The 24,152-nt window shown below is 32.4% G+C and overlaps 5 protein-coding genes across 11 annotated transcripts in view; 3 read left to right on the top strand and 2 right to left on the bottom strand.

Moving 5' to 3' along the window:
• Window positions 1-2,787: 2,787 nt before the first annotated feature.
• LOC132704951 (intraflagellar transport protein 43 homolog) lies at window positions 2,788-4,921 on the top strand. 4 transcript variants are annotated; one of them, XM_060675304.1, is made up of 6 exons: window positions 2,800-2,962; window positions 3,400-3,528; window positions 4,090-4,267; window positions 4,339-4,371; window positions 4,489-4,596; window positions 4,675-4,921. In XM_060675304.1, exons 3-6 carry the CDS (start codon window positions 4,092-4,094, stop codon window positions 4,874-4,876), a joined length of 519 nt encoding a protein of 172 aa, XP_060531287.1. In that variant the 5' UTR covers window positions 2,800-2,962; window positions 3,400-3,528; window positions 4,090-4,091; the 3' UTR covers window positions 4,877-4,921. The 4 variants fall into 4 exon arrangements, with proteins under 4 accessions (XP_060531284.1, XP_060531287.1, XP_060531286.1 ...); XM_060675303.1 differs by having other exon boundaries at window positions 3,379-3,528; XM_060675301.1 differs by lacking the exon at window positions 3,400-3,528 and having other exon boundaries at window positions 2,788-2,962; window positions 4,101-4,267.
• An 847-nt stretch (window positions 4,922-5,768) lies between these two features.
• LOC132705023 (uncharacterized) lies at window positions 5,769-7,411 on the bottom strand. Its single transcript, XM_060675429.1, has 3 exons — window positions 7,225-7,411; window positions 6,852-7,025; window positions 5,769-6,046 (listed from the first exon to the last, which is right to left on the bottom strand). Exons 1-3 carry the CDS (start codon window positions 7,289-7,291, stop codon window positions 5,847-5,849), a joined length of 441 nt encoding a protein of 146 aa, XP_060531412.1. The 5' UTR covers window positions 7,292-7,411; the 3' UTR covers window positions 5,769-5,846.
• Window positions 7,412-8,219: 808 nt separating this feature from the next.
• Window positions 8,220-11,774, top strand: LOC132704768 (protein lin-9 homolog). 4 transcript variants are annotated; one of them, XM_060675002.1, is made up of 6 exons: window positions 8,220-8,357; window positions 8,922-9,748; window positions 9,808-10,070; window positions 10,120-10,397; window positions 10,625-10,757; window positions 10,814-11,774. In XM_060675002.1, the coding sequence occupies exons 2-6, from the start codon at window positions 8,964-8,966 to the stop codon at window positions 11,077-11,079; spliced, it is 1,725 nt and encodes a 574-aa protein (XP_060530985.1). In that variant the 5' UTR covers window positions 8,220-8,357; window positions 8,922-8,963; the 3' UTR covers window positions 11,080-11,774. The 4 variants fall into 4 exon arrangements, with proteins under 4 accessions (XP_060530985.1, XP_060530983.1, XP_060530982.1 ...); XM_060675000.1 differs by lacking the exon at window positions 8,220-8,357 and adding an exon at window positions 8,570-8,672; XM_060674999.1 differs by lacking the exon at window positions 8,220-8,357 and adding an exon at window positions 8,585-8,691.
• Window positions 11,775-11,782: 8 nt separating this feature from the next.
• Window positions 11,783-13,941, bottom strand: LOC132704769 (nuclear pore complex protein Nup50-like). Its single transcript, XM_060675004.1, has 4 exons — window positions 13,228-13,941; window positions 12,529-13,120; window positions 12,195-12,481; window positions 11,783-12,120 (listed from the first exon to the last, which is right to left on the bottom strand). The coding sequence occupies exons 1-4, from the start codon at window positions 13,387-13,389 to the stop codon at window positions 11,905-11,907; spliced, it is 1,257 nt and encodes a 418-aa protein (XP_060530987.1). The 5' UTR covers window positions 13,390-13,941; the 3' UTR covers window positions 11,783-11,904.
• Window positions 13,942-14,926: 985 nt separating this feature from the next.
• Window positions 14,927-24,152, top strand: part of LOC132704770 (tumor necrosis factor receptor superfamily member wengen) — a 40,088-nt gene continuing 30,862 nt past the window's right edge. Inside the window, exon 1 of the mRNA XM_060675005.1 lies at window positions 14,927-15,121. Within this exon, the coding sequence (XP_060530988.1) occupies window positions 15,098-15,121 (24 nt within the window). The 5' untranslated portion in view covers window positions 14,927-15,097. The remainder of the gene's footprint in view (window positions 15,122-24,152) is intronic.

Below are 24,152 nucleotides of genomic sequence, written 5' to 3'. Positions count from 1 at the left end.
ACATACATGCTCCTCTACATATTATAAAAAACGAAATTCTACTATAAAAAGCTTTTCCTTATTAATAATATAATATTATGCAACATATTATGAAGGAGTAGGGAGTCGAGAAAATTTGTTTTTTAAAATTCCAATTAAGACTACTTGACGATGACTTTAATTCATTTAATTTAATTTGAAAGATTTAACTTAATACAGGTGAATTATTTTTTCTCCTATTTTTGAAATAATAAAAATTATGATTTATTATTATTTAAATATAATAGAAAAGCTTTTCATAAATAAGTTTCCTTATTTTAACTAACCAAATCCAAATGTTGAAACCCTACTATTCTTAAGTATAAAGTTGTATCGATAACAATAATATTACGTCATTCATATACCTATATTTTATTCAAGAACGTGGTCATTGCGGTACATGCGCGTGAATGAATAATTTAAAGGTTTGTCACAAATGTTGGCCTCGCTACCAAAATTCAGGAAAAACACGTTTTTCTCGCTTATTTCTATCTTATTTTGGGATTGGAATAATATTATTGGCAATGCAGGTTAGAGCAAACCGAAAAATAGACAGTTGGAGGTCACAGAAAGTGAAGTTCCTGCCCCGAGTACCACAACTTTAGCACAAAAGAAAAAACAATGAGTCTTAAATAAATTGGGATTCACACTCTCAAAAGATCCGTACTGAGTACAAGATATATTCACTAAGAAAACAGGGGTCATCAAAGTGTGACAAAGACCGCTCTTCGCACTCAAGAACTTCCCAGGCATGAATTACAAGTTGTCTTCATCAAGAGTGCTTCATTATAAAGAAAATTGTAAATATAAATCTGGCTTCTCAAGGTAGTCGTCTTTGCGGCCGAAACATTTATCTTCCCCAAATAAAGAGAGAGGTTAAAATACAAGTCTAAACACGGCTCAGATAGTAAATTAATTTTATAAAATGCGGTTAAATTATTTTACTTTGGTTAATTATCTATAGCGGTGGTTTCCACTATACAGTGTACTTACAAACAAAATAAAATTAACATTTTACAAAATAAAGTAGAGGTTATTGGACATGATATAAAAAACAACATTTTACGCTATTGTTTAAGCTAAAAAAACTTTCAACTTCTATTAAACATACTACGATGAAGGTATTTCATTGGCACCTAAGGAATTTTTATTTTACAATTTGACCTCTTTAAGTAATGGGCGCTGTTCTTTTCTAAAATTTTAATGCAATTTCTATTTTTTCATACTTTTTATAATGATAACCATTTAGGTAACTTTAGCTTTTTGATTCTTGGGTATGCTAGGTAGCTGATTAATTTTTTGCAAATCCAAAATGTTTTAATTGACAACCATATTCTCAAAACAGTCGCAGCTGAAGTATTGGATAAATTGCTTATTGAATAAATTTAAATCATGAATAATTTTAGCTGTGAGAACATTTGAGCACACATTTTTATTAACTTTCAATTTTCCGAGCAAAAGGTACCTAAATACAATTTTACTATGACCGCAATGATTTATTAAAAATAATTAAGAACAAACACATTTATGATAGTTTTGACTCTTTGATTAACTAAAATGCAACTGAATCTTTTAAGCTGAGTAACTGTAAATATTATCAGATGTACTTTAAAAACATTGGACAAATGAACATTTGGACAAATACGGCCATCTCATTTGTCCAAATGTTCTCCATTATTTTAAATAAATCATTGCGGTCATAGTAAAATTGTATTTAGGTACCTTTTATACGGAAAATTGCATATGGCGATTATCACGAAATATCTTTATCCAATACTTCAGCTACGACGATTCTGAGGATATGGTTGTCAATTAAAACAATTTGGATTATGAAAAAAATTAACCAGCTACCTAGCATACCCAAGAATCAAAAAGTAAAAGTTACCTAAATAGTTATAAGGGTAAAATGTATCCGTATATCTTCGTCTAAACCTCTCTCCTTATTTGGGTAAATGTTTCGGCCGTTTTGGGGTGTTCGTCGCCGGTGCCTCGGGTGATTTGAACAAATGCACGTTATAGCATTTGTGGTTGTGCGACCGCAGGCGTTTGAGAGCAATCGGATGTTTTCGGAGATTTTACCGCACGGCTTGAATTCTGATGGTCATGTTAGTTTTGTTTTGCAAAAATGTAAAAAAAGTGTACACGTTTGGTAAACTTTTTATGTGCCGTTTACCATACTTGTCGTATAATATACTATTAAAATATTGTCGTGGCCATACCATTCTAGTTGTAAATAGACAAACCCTTTATATAATTTCTATATTGATTATTTTGAATATTAACAGTTTTTGGCAGTACATTTCTACATTACTAAAGTAAAATTCGAAACGGGTTAGAAGGTCAGTTTTATGAAGAGTGTCTACATGATAGTTATTCAGTAAATTCAAATGGCGTCCATATATTACCAATTCCTATATACAAAAAAATTAATTAGTTTTTATTCTTGGAAAATTGATCCAAACCTGTCTATCAAATAGAATAGACAGGAATTTGCCAGCGGCTTCCAAGTAACGCTTCAAAAGATCTTGTGTTTTTACTACCTAAAGTTTTTGGTTAATTAATTCATTTCTGTTAGTTCACAATAATTCACGGACGTAAGTAAATTTTTGAAATTATAAGGGTAATAAATATGTAAACGTCATTGAAAAATTAGCAAAAGCGGATATTTCAATTCCATTCCATTTCAATTTGCACCTTTTTATCTTTTATGATATCCCCATTCATTTGAAATTCCCTCCGAGGTGACGACTGTTGGTACTGTGGCTACGCGCAACAAACTAGTTACCATGGCAACTCCATCACCGAAAACAAGTAAATAAAATTGACTGTCAAGAAATAATAGTAAAACAATTGAATTGAATTCTCAGAATTCAAAAGATTTTGTACTCACGTATTAAAAAAAATGAATTGGGATGAAGACATTGACCTTCTAGCTGGGAAAAAGGTAATGAACGAGTGAATAGGTTATAATATTTTAGTTGTGTGGTCGAATTGTTCTGCAGATTGTTTAAATGCAGTTCATTAAACTTTATTTAGTTGTGCTATTTCAGTTCTATTCATTTAATTGTCCTCTTAGTTTGAAGGCTATTGGTTTAAGTCGATATATAGTGTCGAGCTTATTTGGATACTTGGTCAAACTTTTCGTTAAACATAGGTATTGAACAAATATTCGAAATTAATCTACGAAAGGTTACCAAATTTCGAATTTAAGTTTCAAATTTTAACCATTCTTGCGATAATTTGCTTATTTTCGCCATAACGTTTCATATATAGTACTATATAGTATATAGTATATATAATAGTAAAGCGCTGCTGTGTATAAATTATAAATAAAATAATGCACAATTTGAACATTTCTAGAAATTTTTTTGTTTACATTAGATTCTTTAAACATTAGCAATCAATGTATTACATGTTTATGATGATATGATTTGTACCATATATGATTTGTGAAACCTGAGGTCACCAAAACCGATTTGGATTGCACGTAGAACTGGATCTACTATAAAGGTAGGAATAAAATTTTAACCAGCATCGTTCTTCATTGATTGCTCTCCCGGTTGATTTTTTTTTATTAAGGACTAACAAATTTCTCCAACCAATTAATCAAATAAGTTACATGGTATATATATATATATATATATATATATATATATATATATATATATATATATATATATATATATATATATATATATATATATATATATATATATATATATATATATATATATATATATATATATATATTTTATTGGATGATTCTTAGGATTTGGTCCACAGTGAACAAAACTCACAAATAATTTTAAAACACGTATATATATATATATATATATATATATATATATATATATATATATATATATATATATATATATATATATATATATATATATATATATATATATATATATATATATATATATGACAATAATATAAGTTTACGAAAAGTTAAAAAAAGCAAAAAATTGCAAACATAGTTACTAGTAAATAAATAAATAAAAATTTGTATTTTTATGGGAATACTATTTACTTAATACATAACAGAAGCCCATTAGTAATAATCATTAGGAATGTTACAGTCAGCTGCTAAGCTGGGTAGAAGATCTAGTAATATTACTCCGCCATCGCATAATAACGATGAAATTCTGAATGTCAACGACTTTGAAAATAACCCTGAAACTCGCGAAAAACCCATACAGGCAAGAACAACGGGAGTTTGGGTAGACGATGGTGTTAAATCGGCAAAGTTCGTATAAAAAAAAAACACAAAAAAACTTCCGAAAGACCGTTTTCTATTCCTAATTTTTTGCATTTCAGGACCAGCAGAAACACTGCAAACATTATCGAACTGTAAGTAACATAATTATTATTATCGAACATGGTTCGGATTTGGTTCTTTAAAGCAATGTTTACAATTAAAAAAAAGTATTTACCCACTAAGAGGGCAGGAAAGTCTTAAACTTTTAGCGAAAGATTTCAAAGCGAAACCAAACGGGATGACGATGACATACCCGAAATTCCAGACATTGAGGATTTACAAGACGACCCCTTAAATCTTCCTGATGTCAAGCCCGTGTAAGTTTAATTTAGAAAGTTTGTTTTGACCTTATCGCTTAAGCAGATTATAAACATTAAATCTAAAATATTTTCCAGGGTAACCGTGGATAAATCAACTTACAAGGAACTGGATAATCAGCTTGGTAACATACAAACCGATAAAATAAATTTTGGTAATTTGGGAAACATAGACCTATCATTCTTGACCAACAAACTTTACCCAGAAAAAGATGTGCAAAGCAAACCCGAAATCTGGACAATGGAAAGTCTATTTAACGAATTATCGAGAAATAACTAACATTAATATTATAATTTTAAGTTAATATAATTTGATTTTATCCTATTCTTGTGCCTATATATTTCGAAAAGTATAATGCGCTAACATAATGGAATCTTGCGTGGAAAAATGTCTTTTTGTGTGATGCCAAACCAATTAACACAGGATGGTGTTAGTGTTATTCTATGCCTATATAATCCTCGTAGTACTCACCATATCAACTATAAACTGTTAAACTTATATGCCTCAGACGGCTACGACATTATCGTAAAGAAGGGAATGATCTTCCGCGCATGTCCCTTAATTTAACACCCTAACTTTTGTACTCTTTTCTAAACAGGATCTTTGCACTGTTAGTTGGTGTTAATGGGCATTTTTTGACACAATACTGTCGAAAAATGGAAGTGGAAAACTGCCGAATTGATGATATGTGGGCATCCATGATGATTGTGGAATGTGGTAAAGTATTATTGATTGTTGGAAGTGAATGTATCTCATTATGTTTGCCTCAAAAGTGACTATTATTGACTGTGGTCTATTGACTATTGTAACTTAGACATTTAACAGTTAGAGGTCAAGAAGACGGGACAGCACATTTTTATAGGTTTTATATTTTATCAAAACAAACATCTCCCTCCCAAGAACATTACATCAATGCTCACAAAACAGGAACTTTTAAAACAACCATTAAAAAGTTGCAAAGGGTAATCTGCTCAGACCCAGTCATTTCAAATCTCGTTTTCAACCGTTAAGGTTTGTTATTTTAAACAAAACATAGCACCTTATCTATTTGGATGTGGAATATTTTGATCAGGATTTTGTCAAAATATACCCTAATTAAGAAAATAAAAAGAAATTTTAGATGTTAAAGTGCGGGGTTGTTATTAATTAAAATCGTGTTTCAAAATGACGTTTATTTTTTAATTCTATAGGTTTTGCAGTCAAAAAGCATTTAACCACAGGCAGTTTAATGTATTTGGTCACAAAACTTTTAGTAGAACACTTTCACTAAAAATACTACAGCTGGAGGGAAAAAAAAGTTTAGATAAAATTTAGAACTGCCATTACACAAATCTCCTTTACAAAAACACATCAATACCCGTTTGTAGTTCCATTTTGTATAAGCGCACCTATCTTCGCTATCTGAAGGACCCCTCTGCAGGCAAATTCTTTGGGTTGCAACTCCATACTCTGAAAATGATTACATTTGCACTAAACTTGCACTATTTATTTATACGGTGAGTTTTGCTTAGTTAGTTGTTTAGCGTTGCCAAGTTTTGTGGTTTTGCGAGCGTGTTTTCATGGGCGCTTCACAGTTTTAAAAAAATCCACTTTAAGTCTTCGTATCTTCGTTATTATTAAAAGAGCAGAAAAACAGCGCAAAGGAAAATCTTTTGTGTAATTAGTAATTAGGATGTTGCATCAAATTTTATTATACCTACCATTGGCACTATTACTTAATTTTTTTTAATGGAATCCATAGTAATCCAGGAATATGCTAACTATATCAAATAAAATAGAAAATCACCCATTCGGCGTTTATTTTTAAACATTTGATTTACGTGATGAGTTATATTAATAAAAAACTTTAAAAAAATCTATATGTATCAAGTAAAGTATAACATTTTTTAAAAATACTTTATACTAAATGTGAAAATTGCAAAGCCTTTTAAAAAAAGTATATAATTAAAAAACTGAAAGAAATAGATAACGCGAAATCTAAGATTCATAAAAACACATATTTTCTAATATAAAAAATATGTTTTTTTAAGAATATGTATAGTGTGTCAAATTATATTTGAGAAATCCAGCTACCAGGTAATATTCTGAAAGCAAATATCTTGTAGGTGTCGTGGTGTGTAGATAGATATTGTTGAAAAGAAAACGACTGAAATGATGTAATAGTTTTTAAGCATTCTCAACAAATCTTAACTTATGTACAACGAAAAACGGTTTGTGCAAACTGCAAATTATATTAATTATCGATAACACGCACCTTCTTTCAAGGCATTTTCGCTTTCCACGATTTTCCCACACCATCCTGATGCACAGGGCACTGTTTCCACCCCGATTTCTTGTTTGTTTTCTACTAAAGTCACATTGTGCACGAAGGGATCCTTGCAACTGCCTAGTTCGCCTCTGGATCGACAGGTGAAACACCTTTGAAGGCCTAAGTACGCAAAGCACTTGAAAATAATGCTGAGAAAATTGTTTTGTTCACAAAATATTACTGAATTACCTTACTGTTTAACGAGTATTTGGTGACAGCTTACTGTTATTATTATAAACACTTATGACCCGGAAAAGACTTTAACGGTACTGCATTAAATTAAACTTTAGAATCGTATTAATTTTAAAGCCGTACTTACCATTGCAAATTTCAAAAAAATATATAGAATGCAATAAAAATAGATTAATAAAACTAATAACGTTCATGATTGGAAAAAAATTGTCGACTATATCCAAGGAGACGCATTTCTTGGCTCCCGTGCAGAGTGTAATAACTTTCACTAAAGCTTAAGAACATGTCTGACTAATGTAGAGAAGGTATGCAACTGATTATTTTAGGTATAAGAGGTGCGGGACATTTTCACGCAAAAGCGATTTATATTTTTAATACTTTACTTTAGATAATAATTGAAGTACAGGCAAATGATAATATTTAAAGTATTATATAAGACGTAGACCTTTAAGCCAAGTATTTTTTACCATTAACTAGTGCAAATGGCGAAAATCATATTTTCAAGTCAAACAACGTCTTAATTTAAAAAAAAAACGAAACCAGTAATTTTATACATGCGAAAGCAATATTAAGCTCAGAAAGAAGAAGAATGCAATGACTTGATTAACTAATTGAAAATTCTATGGAATTTGTAATAATAATAATAATATTAGAATAATAGTCTTTATTGAGAATTAAGATACATCAGAAATATTTGTACATGATGTACAGGATGTAGTGCTATATTCTCAAAGGGCGAAGTCTAGCTGACTAAGTTAGTTACTCAACATTAACCGTACTCGGTAAATCTATCTACTATACACCTTTCCGTAATACATTATACATACATTTTACAGATTTATACTATAAATACTTATACTTAGTACTACAAGAGAACCCTTACTAAACAAATATAAAATAAAATAAAAACAAAAGGAAGAAAAAGTATTCAAGTATTCAAGCCACATAACGAATATTTGCCACCAAAAAGGAAATAGTTACGTCACATGTGTATTGTACACATCTATGGATGGTGTATTCAAAATAATTGCCAATTTTTCTGTGGTCCATACCGATGGTCATAATTATGTTTTCTTTCTATCATCTATGACATAACAGTTGCGCCAACATGGTCGTTAAAAATGTTTTTATATTGTAAAACTATTAACACAACATAATTTTAAAGGACCTGTGAATATTGTCATTTGTTGTTGGGCAACAGAATCGCTCAATGCAAGATAATAAAAGTTCAATGTTTATCAGGGACCGAAAAGCGACAGGGTGAGGGTCACTGGCGCCACTTTCAATTTTCAGTGGATTATCATGCACCATAAAATCCGTTTGTAAAAAGCATATAAAACTACAATAAAATTACAAACAGATTAACAATAAGCAACTTCTGTTATTTTTTGTAAATTCCAATGAATATACTTTGGAAGCTTGGGAGTTTAATTAGACGAATTAGCGATGCGCGTGCGCTTGACTACCCACAATTCATCAGAAGCGACGTTAACATGGCGAAAATCAAATATTTCTGACTAAAGTTAGTTAAAAATCGTCTAAATAGCGAAAATTTTGCTTCTTATACTGGAAACGGTTTGTGCAATGTGTTTTGGTATTACATTTATGTACTGTTCTCAGAAGATCTCTGGCTAGATTTTGAATATTTTTGAGTTTGTTTTCATTTGCTGCCAGTATTTAAATTTGAATATGGTGAAATGCCAAATTCAAATTTTTGTTTTAAATTTTGGGTTGAAATTTTTCATAACTCATTATTTTAGATAAATTTAGGCATGAAATATTGTGTTGTAATGGCAATGCTGTTTAAATGCCTTAATATTTTAGGTTACTCTTACAATTTTACTTGGATCCAGGTCAAAGTAGCCTATGCCCAAAATCGAAAAAATGACCAACGAAAATCAGGTCAGAGTGAAAGAAGAGGTCGTTGATGAAGACGAAGACATGATAGATGACCCCAATACTTTGGGGCCAGCTGCATTGGGATTACAAAGAGTAGGAACTCAGCCTCCACCAAAACCTTCACCCTCACAGCCTACTCAGGTATTAAATGCGCGAGGAATGCCTGCTAGGATAAGAAAAAAGAATCGATTGTTCTATGATGATGATATTGTTAATACACCACATCATAGAGTGCCTAGTGCCAAAAAACAAAAGTCCACACCAAGAAAACACACACCTAAAGTTAAGTCGGAAACTCCTAAAACTAGTCCAAAAAAGGCACATACTGTGATTACTCCTCCCAGACTCAATTCTCCTGACAGAAAAATTGGTCAAAAAATAGGTTTACGTCTGAGGAATCTGCTGAAGCTGCCCAAGGCCCACAAGTGGGTGTGTTACGAGTGGTTTTATAGTAACATCGATAGGTGCTTGTTTTCTGGGGAAAATGATTTTCAAATTTGCTTGAAAGAATCATTTCCAGAGCTAAAAACTAGAGACTTAACTAGGGCAGAATGGACAAAAATTCGTCGAATGATGGGCAAACCAAGAAGGTGTTCTCAGTCCTTCTTTAATGAAGAACGTTTGGAATTGGAAAAGAAACGTAAGAAGATTAGAGCTCTGCAACAGCGCAAAGCAACAGATCTTGCTAGTTTTAAAGATCTGCCCCCTGAAATTCCAATGCAATTGGTTATTGGCAGTAAAGTAACAGCAAGGTAATATATATGTATATTTTTGAAGATGTTTGAAGAAGTATTTGTTTTTTTACTTCTAGGCTCCGTAAACCTTCAGATGGGTTGTATACAGGCAGTATAGATGCGGTGGATACTTCAAATAATACCTACCGTATAACTTTTGAGAGACAGGGTTTAGGAACACACTCAGTACCTGATTATGAAGTTCTCTCCAATGAACCCCCAGAAACAATTACAATTGCCAGTTTCCAAAAAAAATTCCGGCCAAGGAATGGTTGGTCACCTTTTTCACCTTCACTTAAGAATCAGACTCTAAAATTAAAAAAAGATCCACTCCTATCAAGTATGTTAAAATTTTAGAAATTTATAGAATATTAATATTGTTTTCCCAGGTTCAATGATTAATAGTCCTGTTTTATACAACTCAATGAGCGAAGGCAAAATTGGTGGGTTTCCAGCAGAACTATTAGAAAAAATGGTTTTGGTAACAAAAATTCTTAAAGTAAAAAAGGGTAGAGTCAGGCAACTGAGAAATATGAACCTGGAAGCTGAAAAGTTGAACTCCTTTGATGAGGAGATTCCCGAAGAGTTTGAAAGCCGCTATGCAAGCATTCTTCTTGATTTGGAAAAACTCAACTTTGATTTGCAGGTGTACCTTAATGATATGCAGGTACTGGAACATTTTTGTGGTACTTGATCTAAAATTATTTGTTTGATTTTTTATAACACCCTATTTTATTCTTGCATTGTAGGTTAAAGGTTTTGCCATGAAAATACATCAATTAATTATCTTTACAATGAAAGTAAAGGTATTTTGAACAATAATTGTTGCAGATTGTTTTAGCATCAGATTAGAAAAAAAAGTGTAGACCCATAATTATTGTAATATTTTTTTAGATTTACTGTCAAGAAATCGCCCCAGAGCCAAGTGTGGCGGCCATGCTTGCGCCCTCTCATTTAAGAGAGAGATGTCAGGAAGAAGCAAGGGATATTGTTAATAAACACAACTCGGTCATTGCTGCTGACAAAGGTAAATTTGTTTGATATAGCCTTAATCAGTTATAAAAAATTGTTTTAATTACATAGGTCCATGTCAAAATGCAGATGTGCTAGATTTAATCACTGACTTGACAGCTCTGATGTTACAAGTGAAAACACTTGCAGACTCAGATCATAATGCTTATGAATTGCAAGTATTAGAAGGCACGATGGAGCAAATCAAAAGGAAATTAAGCCCGTCCAACAAGCAGGTTTTTCAGAATTGTGTGGAAGTGCATATGAAGCATATAGAAGTGGGCCTGACTCAAATAAACCTTGATAAATTGGTGATCGGTCCCATTGGGAGCGTCTAAGAAAGTAGTATATTTTAGAGATGTGATTAAAAGTATAGTAAGTGTAAATAAGGGCATTATGAAAATCTAGAAAAACAATTATGATGCTAGTTAATGTGGGCTATGCCATGCAATGGCTTAAGTACTAAAATTGTAAAAAAGTGTATTTTCAAAATTCTTACATTAATTGATAAGCACATTGTTAAAATAATTAATATGTCCAAACACTAATTTTATTATATGTACATAGAATTTAGAAAATTTAAATGAGGTTGACATTCAATGCTCACCAAAACTAACCAAAGTACAGTTGGAGTTGAATAAGCAGTAAATGTTGAATCAAATTTATAATAATTTTTTTTAATTAAATATAGAAAAACTAATAGGGGCATAGCAAAATGGAACCCGCAAAAAAAATAATGCACAAACTGCTAATATAAAGTTGGTTGTGCTGAAATGAGTTCCAGCAGGTGTTCTTTGGCGAGTTTTGATAAAAACGTCTATAGATATGAAATTTGAATGTAATTAATATTAGAATTATTTTTCAATATGTTCAGTGCAATAGAGTAGATTATATTGTGTAACAGATTAAGTCCCATTTATTAGAAACTTTTTACGCATCCCATTTTATACAAATATATTAAACACTTTTTGTTGAGAATTGGTTTATGTTCTGCATATTTGTCATTTGTTTTGTAATAAAATTGTTCAGGGTACTGCCTCCATTGACTTATTTTAATAATTGAGATATGTGAATTAAGTATTTTTATTTTAATAAAATGCTTAATTAAAAAACAAACTATATTGAGCACAAAAAGTAAAATCAGCAAAAATTGGGGTTCTTATCTAGTTTTTATGTTTTTCCAATGTTTCCAAAAGATTGTCTGCGTCCTCTGATGACTTGACCCTTAACAGAATAGGTACAGGAGTTGGCTGCGAGTTTGGTGTAGGAATTGTAACTAACATTACATCTTTCTTTCCTATTCTCTTAATAGGCAAGCTTTTTGAAAGGATGAAATTGCATAACAACTGACCCAAGTTTGTATCAGCTCTCACAATTAACTACAAAAAACAACAATTTTAAGTTACACCAATGTGAAAATATGCAAGAGTAAAAGAAATATATAATATAATACCTGAACTTTTTCAGTCTTTTCAATGGGTTTTAGGTACAAACTGCCCACTCCCATGTCACTAAAATTGTCACCTTTCTTGACAAAAACTTTGCACCTAGTGGTGTAAAAGTGATCCTTTTCCACAACTGCTGTAAATGTCACTTTTGGGGGCTCTTCATCATCGTCATTGTCTTCTGCAGTTTGTTCTGTGGTTTTAACAGAACTTTGTGAACCAAAACTATTGCTAAACACTCCTGAGGAACTGCTTCCAAAAGAAAATGAAGACGTGTGTGGGCCTGAAGTGGTTCCTTAATTTGAGTGTTAATCTAATTGCACAAAAACCTCTTAAACTTACCTAAAGAAAATGGTTTTGTATTGACTACATTTGATACACTTGCTTCAGGCAAGCCAAACTTAAATTGTGTAACTGTTTTATTTTCTGCAGTCTTCTCTGAGGTGCTATCAGGAACTGGCATATTTTTAGAGTAGCTAAACAATGGTGTAGAATTTGAGTTAGCTACTTCCTGTTGACCATTCTTTTGTTCGTCATTTTCTAATTCATCTAGATATTTTTTATAATCATTAAATATAGGTTGCAGACTAATCAAGGGGTTCTCCTCTACTTTTTGAACAATCCACTTAGAAACACTTTCGTTCAGGCCTTTCAGTTTAGAAAAGTATGTATCTGAATGTTTTGATCCTTCCCCGGGAACTGAAGTGATGACTTCATTGCTGTTAGTACCCTTTATTGTGGCATTTGTCAAGGGAACAGCTCCAAAAATACTTCCACTACTTGAAAATATATTGGTTGCCTTTTCTGTCCCATTTACTTTTATAGAGCTAGATTTTGAGACATCATTAATGAAGGAGAAATCTGACGAAGGCTGGCTACTTTGAAATGCTGTGAAGCTAGCAAATATATTTTTCTTTTCTTCAATATTGTTTTCCTAACAACAAAAAACCTTTATTCAAATTTGTTAATAATATCCTAGTTTCATATTGAACTTGGAAGAGGAAATAGAATTAAAAACTAGACTATGATTGATGTACTGACCCTAACTGATGATATTGGATTCCTTCGTTTGGCCGTTCTGATTACTCTGGCTTTCAGAGCGTCGTCGGAAGCTTTCTTAAATACTCCTCTCTCTTCGGGCTCCTCGTCATAGTTCCAATTTTCGTGATTTAGATCACTAGTGGCACTTCTTTTACCAGCCATCGGCGGTTTGTCCGACTTCACACTACGCCTGCATTCGCTAAATCTCGAGATGAATTGGCAAATCGTGTTTTTAAAAAACTTTATGAAAATATGTTCTACAGAAATTATCAGCTTTTAGGGACGAACCAAAAACCTATACAGAGAACATCTGAAATAATTCCGCCAAAACCCAATACACAAAAATGAGGTTGACAAAATTGACATATGTGACATTGTCACAGATCACAAAGTGCGCCATGGAATATATTATTAGGACTGTTGGTGTTTTGTGGTGCCTAAATTAGTTATTACATACATATTAAAATTGATTTGTTTCATAAAATTATATCGAATTGTGAATGGAAACAATAGCGCATCAAAGTTTACAGAATACATACTATTTTGCAGACTTTGGACAAACCAAAAGTTTTTTTATCGCATTGCAGCAAAACAATTCCACAGATTTTGTAAAATTTCTATATTATACTTCTACAATTTCTAAGTTTAATTTTTTATTTTTTATGCTACAGTAAATAGCATTGATAGATTTTCTTAACAATAGGTATTTCTATTTTCCTCTAGTACAGCTTCCAAAAAACTACGAACCTGTAAATTTCAAGTAAAAAATGTTATCGACACAGATTTCAAATATTAAGAACTAAATTCTGAAGTTACTTACCACGCTTATTAAACCCATAAAACAACTTTTAAAATATTTCTTGATTTCGTTTTTATTTAATGATAAAAATTAAAAATGTCCGTTTTAAAGCAAATTGACATATAATGAGTATTTTGAAGTACATATGAAGTAGAAAAATATACAATAAAGGGTGCAGGAAAATTCATTAAGTTGATGTTAAGGGCGTATGTTCTTCGTTTTTCACTATAAAATTCCTGCTGCTTGCACTCACGTGGCCGACTTTATATTTTTTGTACCTCACACAATTAACCAAAAGGTGGCAGTAGTGATTGTAAATATACCTGCTGGTTTTTTGCGTTAATTTGTATGACCGAGGCCTGGCATTTTAAAAAGCGTCTTATTTTTATCTAAAAATACCTTGTTCTATAAAATTTTGAATGGGAGAAAAAGGCTTGTCGCTTTCTTGAATAAAGTAGGATTATATCAACTGTATTCTGTTTATTATTATTGAGATCCTATTTATAAAGGTATTTGGTGAAATTGAGTAGTGGACTAGTATCTTAGAACTTTTAGGTAAGCTACTTGAAAAGATTCCTTTCGGCACACTAGAATCAACGTCTGTTACTTCCGCCCGTAAGTATTCTAATTGTATTCGATTTCCATGCGTTTAGAATATAAATTAAATGACCCACGTAGCATGTACCCATAGAGCACGAACTGAACCATTAGACATCTGTTAAATGATTACTTAAATATCGTCCAAAATTTGTTTGAGAAAAACGCTAAGTTTCGGAAGCTGTTTTGTAAATATTAATCTTCGATTAATAAAAAGCCTCGTGTAAAGTTACTTATTCATATTAAAAATAGACAAAATAACACTAGAATCGGTCACTTGGAGCGCTCTTTTCGAATGGTTGTCAGACGCGCTTTGCTAGTAGACCAGTCAGTCGCGTACGAATTGGTGTTGATGTCGGTCTGTGTGGAATCCGATCTTAGAATTACGAAAATATTATGTGGCGGCGTACGGTGAAGTGTTTTTATGTAATGCTTATTTTGTGATTCGATATTTTGTGCGTCCTTTCATCACGTATGGCGGATCACAAAGCGACAGGGGTAGGTTTTCGATTAGATAATACAATTATCCGCCCAGAGTCGCTCAAGTTATTTACCCATTGTCATGGGTCATTAAAATTTTGGGTACCGATTTAAAATGCTATTCCCAGTTCACATTTACCATCTACTCTTTGAGTTGGTTGTCGCTATAGGTTGCGATTGGAAAAATTATTAAAAAAGGTTTAGAGATTTGCAAATTGCAATTTTAATAAAATTTCTTTTGATATCAAAAAGAATCGGCTAAATTTTTTTTTCGCGATGAAAAGAACAAACAAAAACCCTTCCCGGATTTTAAATTTACCCTCATTGGTTCGAATTTGAATATAATCTAATTTAAAAGTAAAAATGTAATTTCGTAAATTAAAATAAAATTGTTAACTTGGAATTTTGTGAGTTTAATTACTTTTAAACAAGTTAACTCATTCGGCTGCCTAATTGTGGCCTAATCTGAAAGTCGAAATTCCACGATCCAATATCTGTTTGCCAACCAGATCATCGGTAACTTAAATTTGTACCTAACTTAATTTTTGGACACATTGCAATTTGCAAAAATTAGTGTCTAAAAGCCATTAACGATCCAAAAGGTAAAATGACTGTTATTGAAATAAATCCCATATTTGCCTTTTAATATTATTATTAATAGTATGCTTCCGAATATATCCTGCTAATAATAAAAATCTTCCGGAAGTGTGAAATCTGACTTCCTATACGTCGCATATGTCCCCTTAAATCTGGTTATAATTAGCCAAGTTGAAATTTTTTAAGGGACTGCGATTGATAAAACGAAAATTCGATCAATTTAAACGTATTTTTCAAAGAGAAGTCCTTGCCTGTTGATTTTCTTTGATCGGTGTTTTGTGTTTGTATTACGTTCTTTAACTACGCGTGTGTAAATAAACCCGTTTTATCTAGCTTATCGGTGCGTCTGGGCTCTAAGAAACCTGCAACAATATCTGGGAATTAAGAAAGTAGTAATGTGTGGCACAAAATGAAATGCGTTATAACAGAAATATCACATTCTGAACGCACACCATATAGCATATGCCTATGTCGATAATATCAGAAATTAAGAAACAATTATTAAAACAATTTTGAGAAGGTCTATTAAACACGCGCATGCGCGAAATTTAAGATCTGGTATATTGCCAATAATCTTACGACAACCAACATGGCCGCTGCCAGATTTTACTTGAGTATTTTCTCAAAATGTACGTAGATCTTGTGAAATACTTTGAAAAAAAAAGTTAAGTGTGTGTGGAAATCGCTGTTTACAAAGAAAATCGCGCAAAGTGCAGGTTAGTGGGCGAAATGTAGAGGCATGCGCGGAAAATCATTACCTTCTCTACAAAAACAACAATGCCGCCTGCGGCACATGAATTTTTACCGCCCTGAGACCTTTATATCATATAATAGCTACATGATGCACAGAAATAAGGTCGTTGGATTTAAAATTTTTCACTTTATAAACATAAAACATTTAGACGCTTGAAGATATCTAATTTATTTAAGACTAATTAATTAATTTACGTTGGAACAGTCGCCTGAACCACTGTTATTCCCTCCAAAGAGGTTTTTTTAATAAATATATTTTATTTAGTTCTACAGGCCAGCTAACTCGTGCCAAATTCGCTGTTCGTCAAAATTAATAAATAATGACAAAGAATCCTAAAAACAATGAATAATAGTATGTTTTGGCAATAAGTTTGGTAAAGGTCATTTTAGTCATGACTTTAATTTGTCACGAGCGGAGCGAGTGTTCAATAAAGGAATAACTGTTTTTGGGAATAAGTATTTTTTATCCAAAAAGGTGTTTTTAAGAAATATTTAAATATTTTTGAATCATACTTGTGTACTTGCGACAAGCGGTTGTACGACAATAAATGGCACGACTAGAATTATTTGGTTAGGATGTTAAGGTATCCACCAAAGCATAGGAGATTCAATAACGATTGATTAGTAACGATTCTTCTTCTTCTGTGTTATAAAATCATGCACTCGCATTTGCAATTGCACGTATTAGCAACGAAAGTTTGACTTTTTAGATTGGAGTAATAAAAGTAAATTTTAAAATTTCCCAAAATTTAATTTTTTGCGGATTTAAAAGATTTTTTCATTTTGAACAAAACTCACTACGTACCTGTAAAAAACAGTTCATTTTCATACAGAGTTTGTTATACTGTGGATCAATGTGGACTCATCGTATACCTATATATACCTATGGGACGGTTGCATATTTATTCATCTGTTCCGAATTTTTGTTACGCGTTGTTTTTGGCTCTGTAATGTATACAGGGCGTTTTAATGTGTTTGTTAATATCTATAATAAACGTGTAAACCTCTGCATGTATTATCTATCGAATTAATGAAATGCGGTGGTAATATCAAGTAAGTTAAATATCCTGCTAATACTACGGATAAAAATAAATGAAAATAAAGCAAATACCATATAGCCTAGTTTGTTTGGATGTTTATACAGTAGACCTTCGGGTTTGTTTTTAGAGAGACGGGCAGATGTTGTGGCAGAGCGTGAACGGGGGCCTTAATGCGCTGGCACTGTCAGGCCACTTGCATTTATGAATGATTCCATGTCCTCTAGGATTCATTTATTTCGGGATATGTTTAATACGCGCCGAATTAAATGTTATATAATTAGACCCGAGCCCCTTTACCAACATGTCGCGTTATATCGCTCTATATGAATGAAACTACGTTAGACTGCATGCAAGGGACTTTACTTTTCCTTCCGCATTGAGTGTGACGTTCAGCTGCGATCGCTAGTATTCATCCGCCAAACGTCCACGTTAGTTTTCCAAAAAGCATGTTCTTTATTGAGAACGTCCGTGCGCTAATAAAGTATGTCGGAAGACCGCACATTTTTCTGGTTCTCGAGAGCCATTCGTCGCAGAAATACACAATAGAAATCACTTGACCCACATGCAAGCAATCAAAATCACGTGCACCTTTTTCTGATGAAAGCGTGGACGTTAGTATTGTCCCCGTATTTCAAAAGATACTCGAGGGTTTTTATTGAGCGGTTAATCAGGGAGACAGATTTTTTGCAGAATGGTTTGCGGATCGAATTTATTCTATCCTTTGCCCCTGATATTAGTAAAACAAACAAAACAGTACAATTTAGTTTTTTTGTAAGCTTTTAAAAATGTTGGTTGTCGTGGGAATTTTAAAATGAGTTCAAATTCTTTTTTTTTTTCATTTCCGCTTCAAGAATTCAATCAATTCAATCACGGCAAGTAATATTGAAAAGTATGAAGAATTCAGATTATTTTTAACACATTTCAAATTTTAACTGTACTGTGAATTATTTATTATTATATTCCACACGTATATTTAAAACTTTGAATTGTTAAAAGTCAATTTTAAACAAATTTACTTTTATTTAGATTTTTTTTAATTTATAATTTATTTATTATAATTTACAATCGTGTTTTTATAAAACAAACTCTCAAATCAATGCTTAGTAGCTCTGGCCAAGGAAGTAACAAAAATAAATACAGTGTAACAGTCAACATCACTAAAGTTTCGCAAATTTAACAACGATTAATAATATCGCAAGCATATTTTCATGGGGTATATGTATCTATCAGGAATTTTATTGTACGTCTTTGATGTGTTTGCATTCGGATTGTTCCTATCTAGAATAGAATTATTTTTTGTGGCTTTTGACCATCAAATCGATTTATTTTAGACTAACTTTAACTAAATTTACCCACAGTATTTACTTCTTGGTCAAGCACTAGCTCGTCTACACATTAATTTCATCAGTTCTAATCAATGCCATTTTTATTTAATTATTTGGATCTTTTCGCCTTTACTGGCTCTCAAAAAAAATAAATAAATTTGTTTGAAACCAACGATTCTCGGGTTAATACGAATCTATTTGTAGCATCATTTTTTTGTCCTCTGGTTTACAGATGTCATAATCGACATTTGCATTTCCATGTAGCTTTGACGTGCTCCAGTCATGGCGACAGCGGCAGCTAAAAGCTTCATTAATTTTATAAACTATTGCTTAAACTGTGGGCATCCAAAAGCTCCATTAATAATACATAAGGTAAAACGCGGATATTTTCGGACACGTAAAACAATAATACGCCTCGCGAATCCGAGGACCGTAAATAAACGGGGTGCGCATCCAAAAATATCCACAAAACTGAAACGGATCTCCAGACAGACCAGCGACAGACGACACGGCATTCGGATGCGTCATTCTTTCGGCATGTAGCTATTTGTCTTAAAATATTGTCTTCGAAATATACTTACTTCTTTCAGCCAACGCCCACCGTTTTAAACTAAGCCGGACAATGGTTTTTTCTATTTTTCAAAGAAACTTCCACAGGCTACTGTAATACTTTTTACATCACTTCTGGATTCCTCCTGCGTCTGTTTTTGTTGAGTCGAACTTGCTGACGTTTCGCCAATCATCCTGTTGGCTTCTTCAGGGCTTGACTGAAACTGGCTCATATTTTACTCTGTACCTGTTTATATTTGTTTGACGGGGGCGGAGCTAAATGAGGGGCATAAACACCGTCTCTGATTACATGCAAGAACTTTAGTTTTATCGAATTAAATTTTATGTCCAGTTTCATGTGTGTGTTCGGCAACAGCTGATGAGTTTATTTGTCTTAATCGTAAGGATATGCATATGCATGGAATGCTGTAAACTCCTGGCATCTCAAATGGAATTTTGTCTTTGACGGATCCAAGATGTTGAGAGATTTTGTGGACAAGTGGTAAATCTGGTTTTGACGTTATGCTTCTTTAGAACTTTATAACTATAAACAACCTAACAATCTTAACCGCGACTCAGGTCCCTACCTGTCACCAATATATAAGCAGGTACAGAGTAAAATACGAGCCAGTTTCAGTCAAGCTCTGTCCATGTCAGGCAAGACCCACTGTTGGAATGGGTTGTACAAGGGTCCTACGAAGGTCTGCGGTTAAGGTACTGTAACATACTTAACACGTCAAAGCAATAAATGCACTATATTTTTGGTCGTACATTACCTATTGTTGCTGGGTAAACCAATAATAGGTAAGAGACAAGACAGGGGCGACACGTCGACTACGTGTGTTTTGTACTGTGTTACGAAAAGCATCTTACGAGTATTCATCAAGTACAAAAAGTGCTATTTAAAAATACATACTGATATTAAGCAAAAGCAACATTTGGAAGTTCATAAGGTATTAAAAAACAAAATGTGGGTGATAATTTAGCTGAACAAATAACGTATACTGGTTTACGTCTTCCTCCATATCGTTGTAACCAAGTAAAATCAAATATGAGAGCAGAAAATGTTACTCCTATTTTAAGTCGGAGTGAAATAAATTCTTATATATTGCATACAATATAATATGAATATTCTGAGAGTGAAACATAATTAGATTTCGAATACAAACGTACTTATTTAGGTAATTATTGATAATATGTAAATATTTGTGTCATGGTATTTTCTGTTAGTAGGGGAGGGTGGGGCAAGGCGGCGCCCCTGTGGCAAGGAGGCCCACTAACCAAAATTTTTTTTTCGTTATTATAATTAGAAATTCTGGTTATTTGTGCATTTTTAGCCCTTTGCGAAAATCTTATAAATGGAAATAACAAATTTTTAAGCTATAGAAAAATAGTTACTAATTTTTATTTATTTATTTTTTATTAAAAACTTTTTAATAATAATTACAATTATTACATAATATTTGTAATATAATTATTATATAATATTTCATCTTTATATTTTTAAAACACCTGTCCCTGATACTCTATTCTACAATGTCGTGCGTAGTAGTGTCCTTGGGTTATTTCGATAATTGTCGTCAAAAGCCAAGACGATATACTTTGAGGCATACCATCACGGGTTTGGTAGAGACAGGAATGTTTTCGGTAGATTGTAAGCACTGATGGTATTTTGAATGTGGTTTGTGAGTGACCGTAGGAAAAGTATAGTATGCAACACATTTATAAACTTCTTATATCTGACTAATAGTGCAAGAATAGTTATAGCCCGCTTCTAAATGTAATGGATTAACAGGTCTAGGTAGAAAATTAACCAAAAAGCTTATAAATTCGAAATGGAATAGAGATAGTTTTTGTGTTTTGTGTTATTGACACTAAAATGCATGTAATTAGGCTAATTTCCTTTTAGCTATGACACAAGCAACTAGTAAACATCAATCTTTATCAGGTTTCATATGTTTTTCGTCTCGTTTTGAAACATAAGAAAGTAGCTGGAGTGTGTTTTTTAGTTTTGGTAAGATAATGCTTTACCTAGAAAACTATTATCAAAATTCAAAAGCTCTATGGACCCAGTAAGTAAAGTGAAAATACGGCATGTTTGTATTTTGCAATATTTTGTTGTTGAACTGTGTATTAGAAGATAAATGCGGCTTCTAAACCGAACATCCGAACATTTTTCATGAATGTCAAACGCAAGTTTCTAACTTGCCTTTGGTTAATTCCCGAACGTAATGAACGTAATGAAAAGGCACTTGACCCTACCGAGCATTGGACGCAGCGATTTGTTATTGTTTCTTGTAATTTTAAGTAGTCAGTAGACTTAAACGAATAAAACGGTCGTTATCCAATTTATCGCACAAACGACACGGCTGTTTCGAGGCATTAGATACATTTTTAAGTCACCGAGAGAGGGTCGTGATTTTATTACCTTGTTCACTCGATTATGCGCATTTAATTCTTGTGAGCGTTTATACTGGACTACACTGCTTATACACATATCGGTATATACAGGGTGATGGTAGAGGTTAGACGTTTAAGGAGAACCGAAAATAGATTTTTGTTTGAAAATTTGGATACTTACGTTTTCGAATCTGCTCTGCGCTGCTGTTTTTGACAATGATGTATGGCAACATCGTAAACTTAAATAGCATATCCTGTATTTTACTCTATTTTATGATGCACTGGGTTCTTCTGATTATCTTTGCTTAATACCTTCCTATATCTACCTGGAGCGGTATGAATTATTTTTCATTTCTTTTCTATCCAAAATATGACCCAACTTAAACTTAACGTCTATTTGAACTATCGGAAGCTGATTTTCTGGTTGCAGTTTGCACAACCTTGATATCTTTTTATTAGTTCGCTTTGCAACGTCATATTTAATAGTAATTTATTAATTACTGTTCAAGCTTGAATGAATGAATGAATTTACAAAAAAAAAATCAAATGAAATTTTTATGAATCTTTTTATTACCTATGGATAATATAAAGTTGAAAATTGAAATCTTAGCAAAACATTTGCGAGGATTCAGAGAGTTCACAATACATAATGAGAATGATATCCCGACATAAAAAGTTATTTTATCGAAGTTATTTGGAAATCCTTTAACTTATGTATATAGATCGTTTTAAAGGAAATTGAATTATTCCTTTTGAAAAAAAGTTTATACTATTTTGTGTCATTAATTTTAAGCGAACTTGTATACCATGAAATAAAGTTATCAAGATGAATCTAACATGCGATTTCGAAAATCACAACCAGAATTTCAGATTTCAAATGACAGCCAAGTTAAAGATTTAGTGGTATCATATTTTAAATTAAAAAAAAATTAAGTCGAAAACCTCGCTGTAGATAGGTATAGCAAAGTATTAAGCGTAATTTCAATTATTGAATTTAAAATTGTTCCTTTTATTCAGTTAACAAAAAACAGGCCAATTAGGTTTCGCCTGTCGCTTGTATCGCATCGTCTTATTTTACTACTTTACACTAATAATGAATAAAGGGTCATGGCTAATGCCATTCCACATATGTTATAACGAATAAGCTTTTGCATCATACAGAAACTAGGGATACATTTTTGCGTGTATGTAAATTATTCTTTTTTTATTACTCTAACATATTCGTGACATGAGTCTAACCGGTTTTAGGCTACCAGATTATCTGACTCATGCGGTACTTTCCTATTTTGTGCCCACTCCACTGTTTCTTACGTATTTTACTTCGCTGGTAATGTGACTGAATCACAGTTACACAGAATTTACAAAGTTTAACAACCTTTGGATCCGACATTGCGAAGCTTGTTAATTTTTATTGTACACTTTATTCGGAATTATGTGGTTGGAATGTCATAAACCTATTCCTATGCCAAAAATTCCCACTCATTTATAAGTTTAACAAGCTATTAGCATTTACCATCAAACCAGTAGCCTGAACAGTTTCGAATCAAAAACAGGTCACAATAAGTCGTATTTTTCCGCTAAAAATAGGACCAAGTTTTCTATTAATAAAGGCAACTTATACATCTAGGTATGCTAAGATTGTAAATCTAGGACGGACAATATTGTTACGAAGAAAAGCGAAAGTCGTTGCATAGTATATATCAAACTAAATATGTCGGCTAAATGTCAATTGAATCCGAAATTCCTATTCAGTACATCCACTAATTTACTTTCATTTGTCCATAATGCATGGATTGATATGCGTAGGAGGTTGCTTAATGGGAAAATGCCAAGGGAATGAGCAGTTTTTTTTGCATATTGGATACATAATGATGCTTAAAAATCCGCGCACCTAAACTTAATGACAAATAAACTACATCGCTTTTGATAGTATGTATGCAGTGTGTTAATTATTTCATTAGTTGCAGGGCTGAACTTTATGGTATGATTTCCTGGGTAATTTTTAAACGAAAACTTCATTTCAATATGGCTTCATGAGATTCCTACAGGGCATAAAACTTTAATGTTTGTTTTTTCTAGAAATTATTTAAAGTAATGATAATATACAAATTTGGGTTTAATTTACATGCGAAATTCGAATTTTATTGCAACTTAAAGTTCTATACATCGAAAAAAAAAACACCCCTTATTAACTTTTCCGAACACCTGATATGCTTTTATATCGTTTTATATTCGTTAGTATAAATTAACTTTTGATCCATGCCTTCGTTATGGGGCCAACACGTTCAAAAGGCGTTTATAAAAAAGTCAAAATAGCGTTTCGTCGCTTCGTTTAAGCGTTCGCCGTACTAAAATAAACCTTGACCGGATGTGTAATAATTATGT

The sequence above is a fragment of the Cylas formicarius genome, unplaced genomic scaffold (assembly GCF_029955315.1).
Source record: "Cylas formicarius isolate icCylForm1 unplaced genomic scaffold, icCylForm1.1 PGA_scaffold_7__23_contigs__length_41026272, whole genome shotgun sequence".
Taxonomy (NCBI): Eukaryota; Metazoa; Arthropoda; class Insecta; order Coleoptera; family Brentidae; genus Cylas; species Cylas formicarius.
Note: the sequence above shows the minus strand (reverse complement) of the source record. Positions and strands in the feature narration are given on the sequence as shown.

Excerpts from the sequence above, each read along its gene's own strand:
- LOC132705023 (XM_060675429.1), bottom strand. The coding sequence starts at position 7,291 with ATGAACGTTATTAGTTTTATTAATCTATTTTTATTGCATTCTATATAT. Across the intron at positions 7,026-7,224 it reads TTTTTTTGAAATTTGCAATG|GCCTTCAAAGGTGTTTCACC; the intron begins GTAAGTACGGCT and ends TTGCGTACTTAG. Across the intron at positions 6,047-6,851 it reads CGAAAATGCCTTGAAAGAAG|AGTATGGAGTTGCAACCCAA; the intron begins GTGCGTGTTATC and ends AATCATTTTCAG.
- LOC132704768 (XM_060675002.1), top strand. The coding sequence starts at position 8,964 with ATGCCCAAAATCGAAAAAATGACCAACGAAAATCAGGTCAGAGTGAAA. Across the intron at positions 9,749-9,807 it reads GGCAGTAAAGTAACAGCAAG|GCTCCGTAAACCTTCAGATG; the intron begins GTAATATATATG and ends TTTTACTTCTAG. Across the intron at positions 10,758-10,813 it reads GGTCATTGCTGCTGACAAAG|GTCCATGTCAAAATGCAGAT; the intron begins GTAAATTTGTTT and ends TTAATTACATAG.
- LOC132704951 (XM_060675301.1), top strand. The coding sequence starts at position 2,921 with ATGAATTGGGATGAAGACATTGACCTTCTAGCTGGGAAAAAG. Across the intron at positions 4,372-4,488 it reads ACTGCAAACATTATCGAACT|CGAAAGATTTCAAAGCGAAA; the intron begins GTAAGTAACATA and ends TTAAACTTTTAG. Across the intron at positions 4,597-4,674 it reads CTTCCTGATGTCAAGCCCGT|GGTAACCGTGGATAAATCAA; the intron begins GTAAGTTTAATT and ends AATATTTTCCAG.
- LOC132704769 (XM_060675004.1), bottom strand. The coding sequence starts at position 13,389 with ATGGCTGGTAAAAGAAGTGCCACTAGTGATCTAAATCACGAAAATTGG. Across the intron at positions 12,482-12,528 it reads TACAAAACCATTTTCTTTAG|GAACCACTTCAGGCCCACAC; the intron begins GTAAGTTTAAGA and ends ACTCAAATTAAG. Across the intron at positions 12,121-12,194 it reads AAAAGACTGAAAAAGTTCAG|TTAATTGTGAGAGCTGATAC; the intron begins GTATTATATTAT and ends TGTTTTTTGTAG.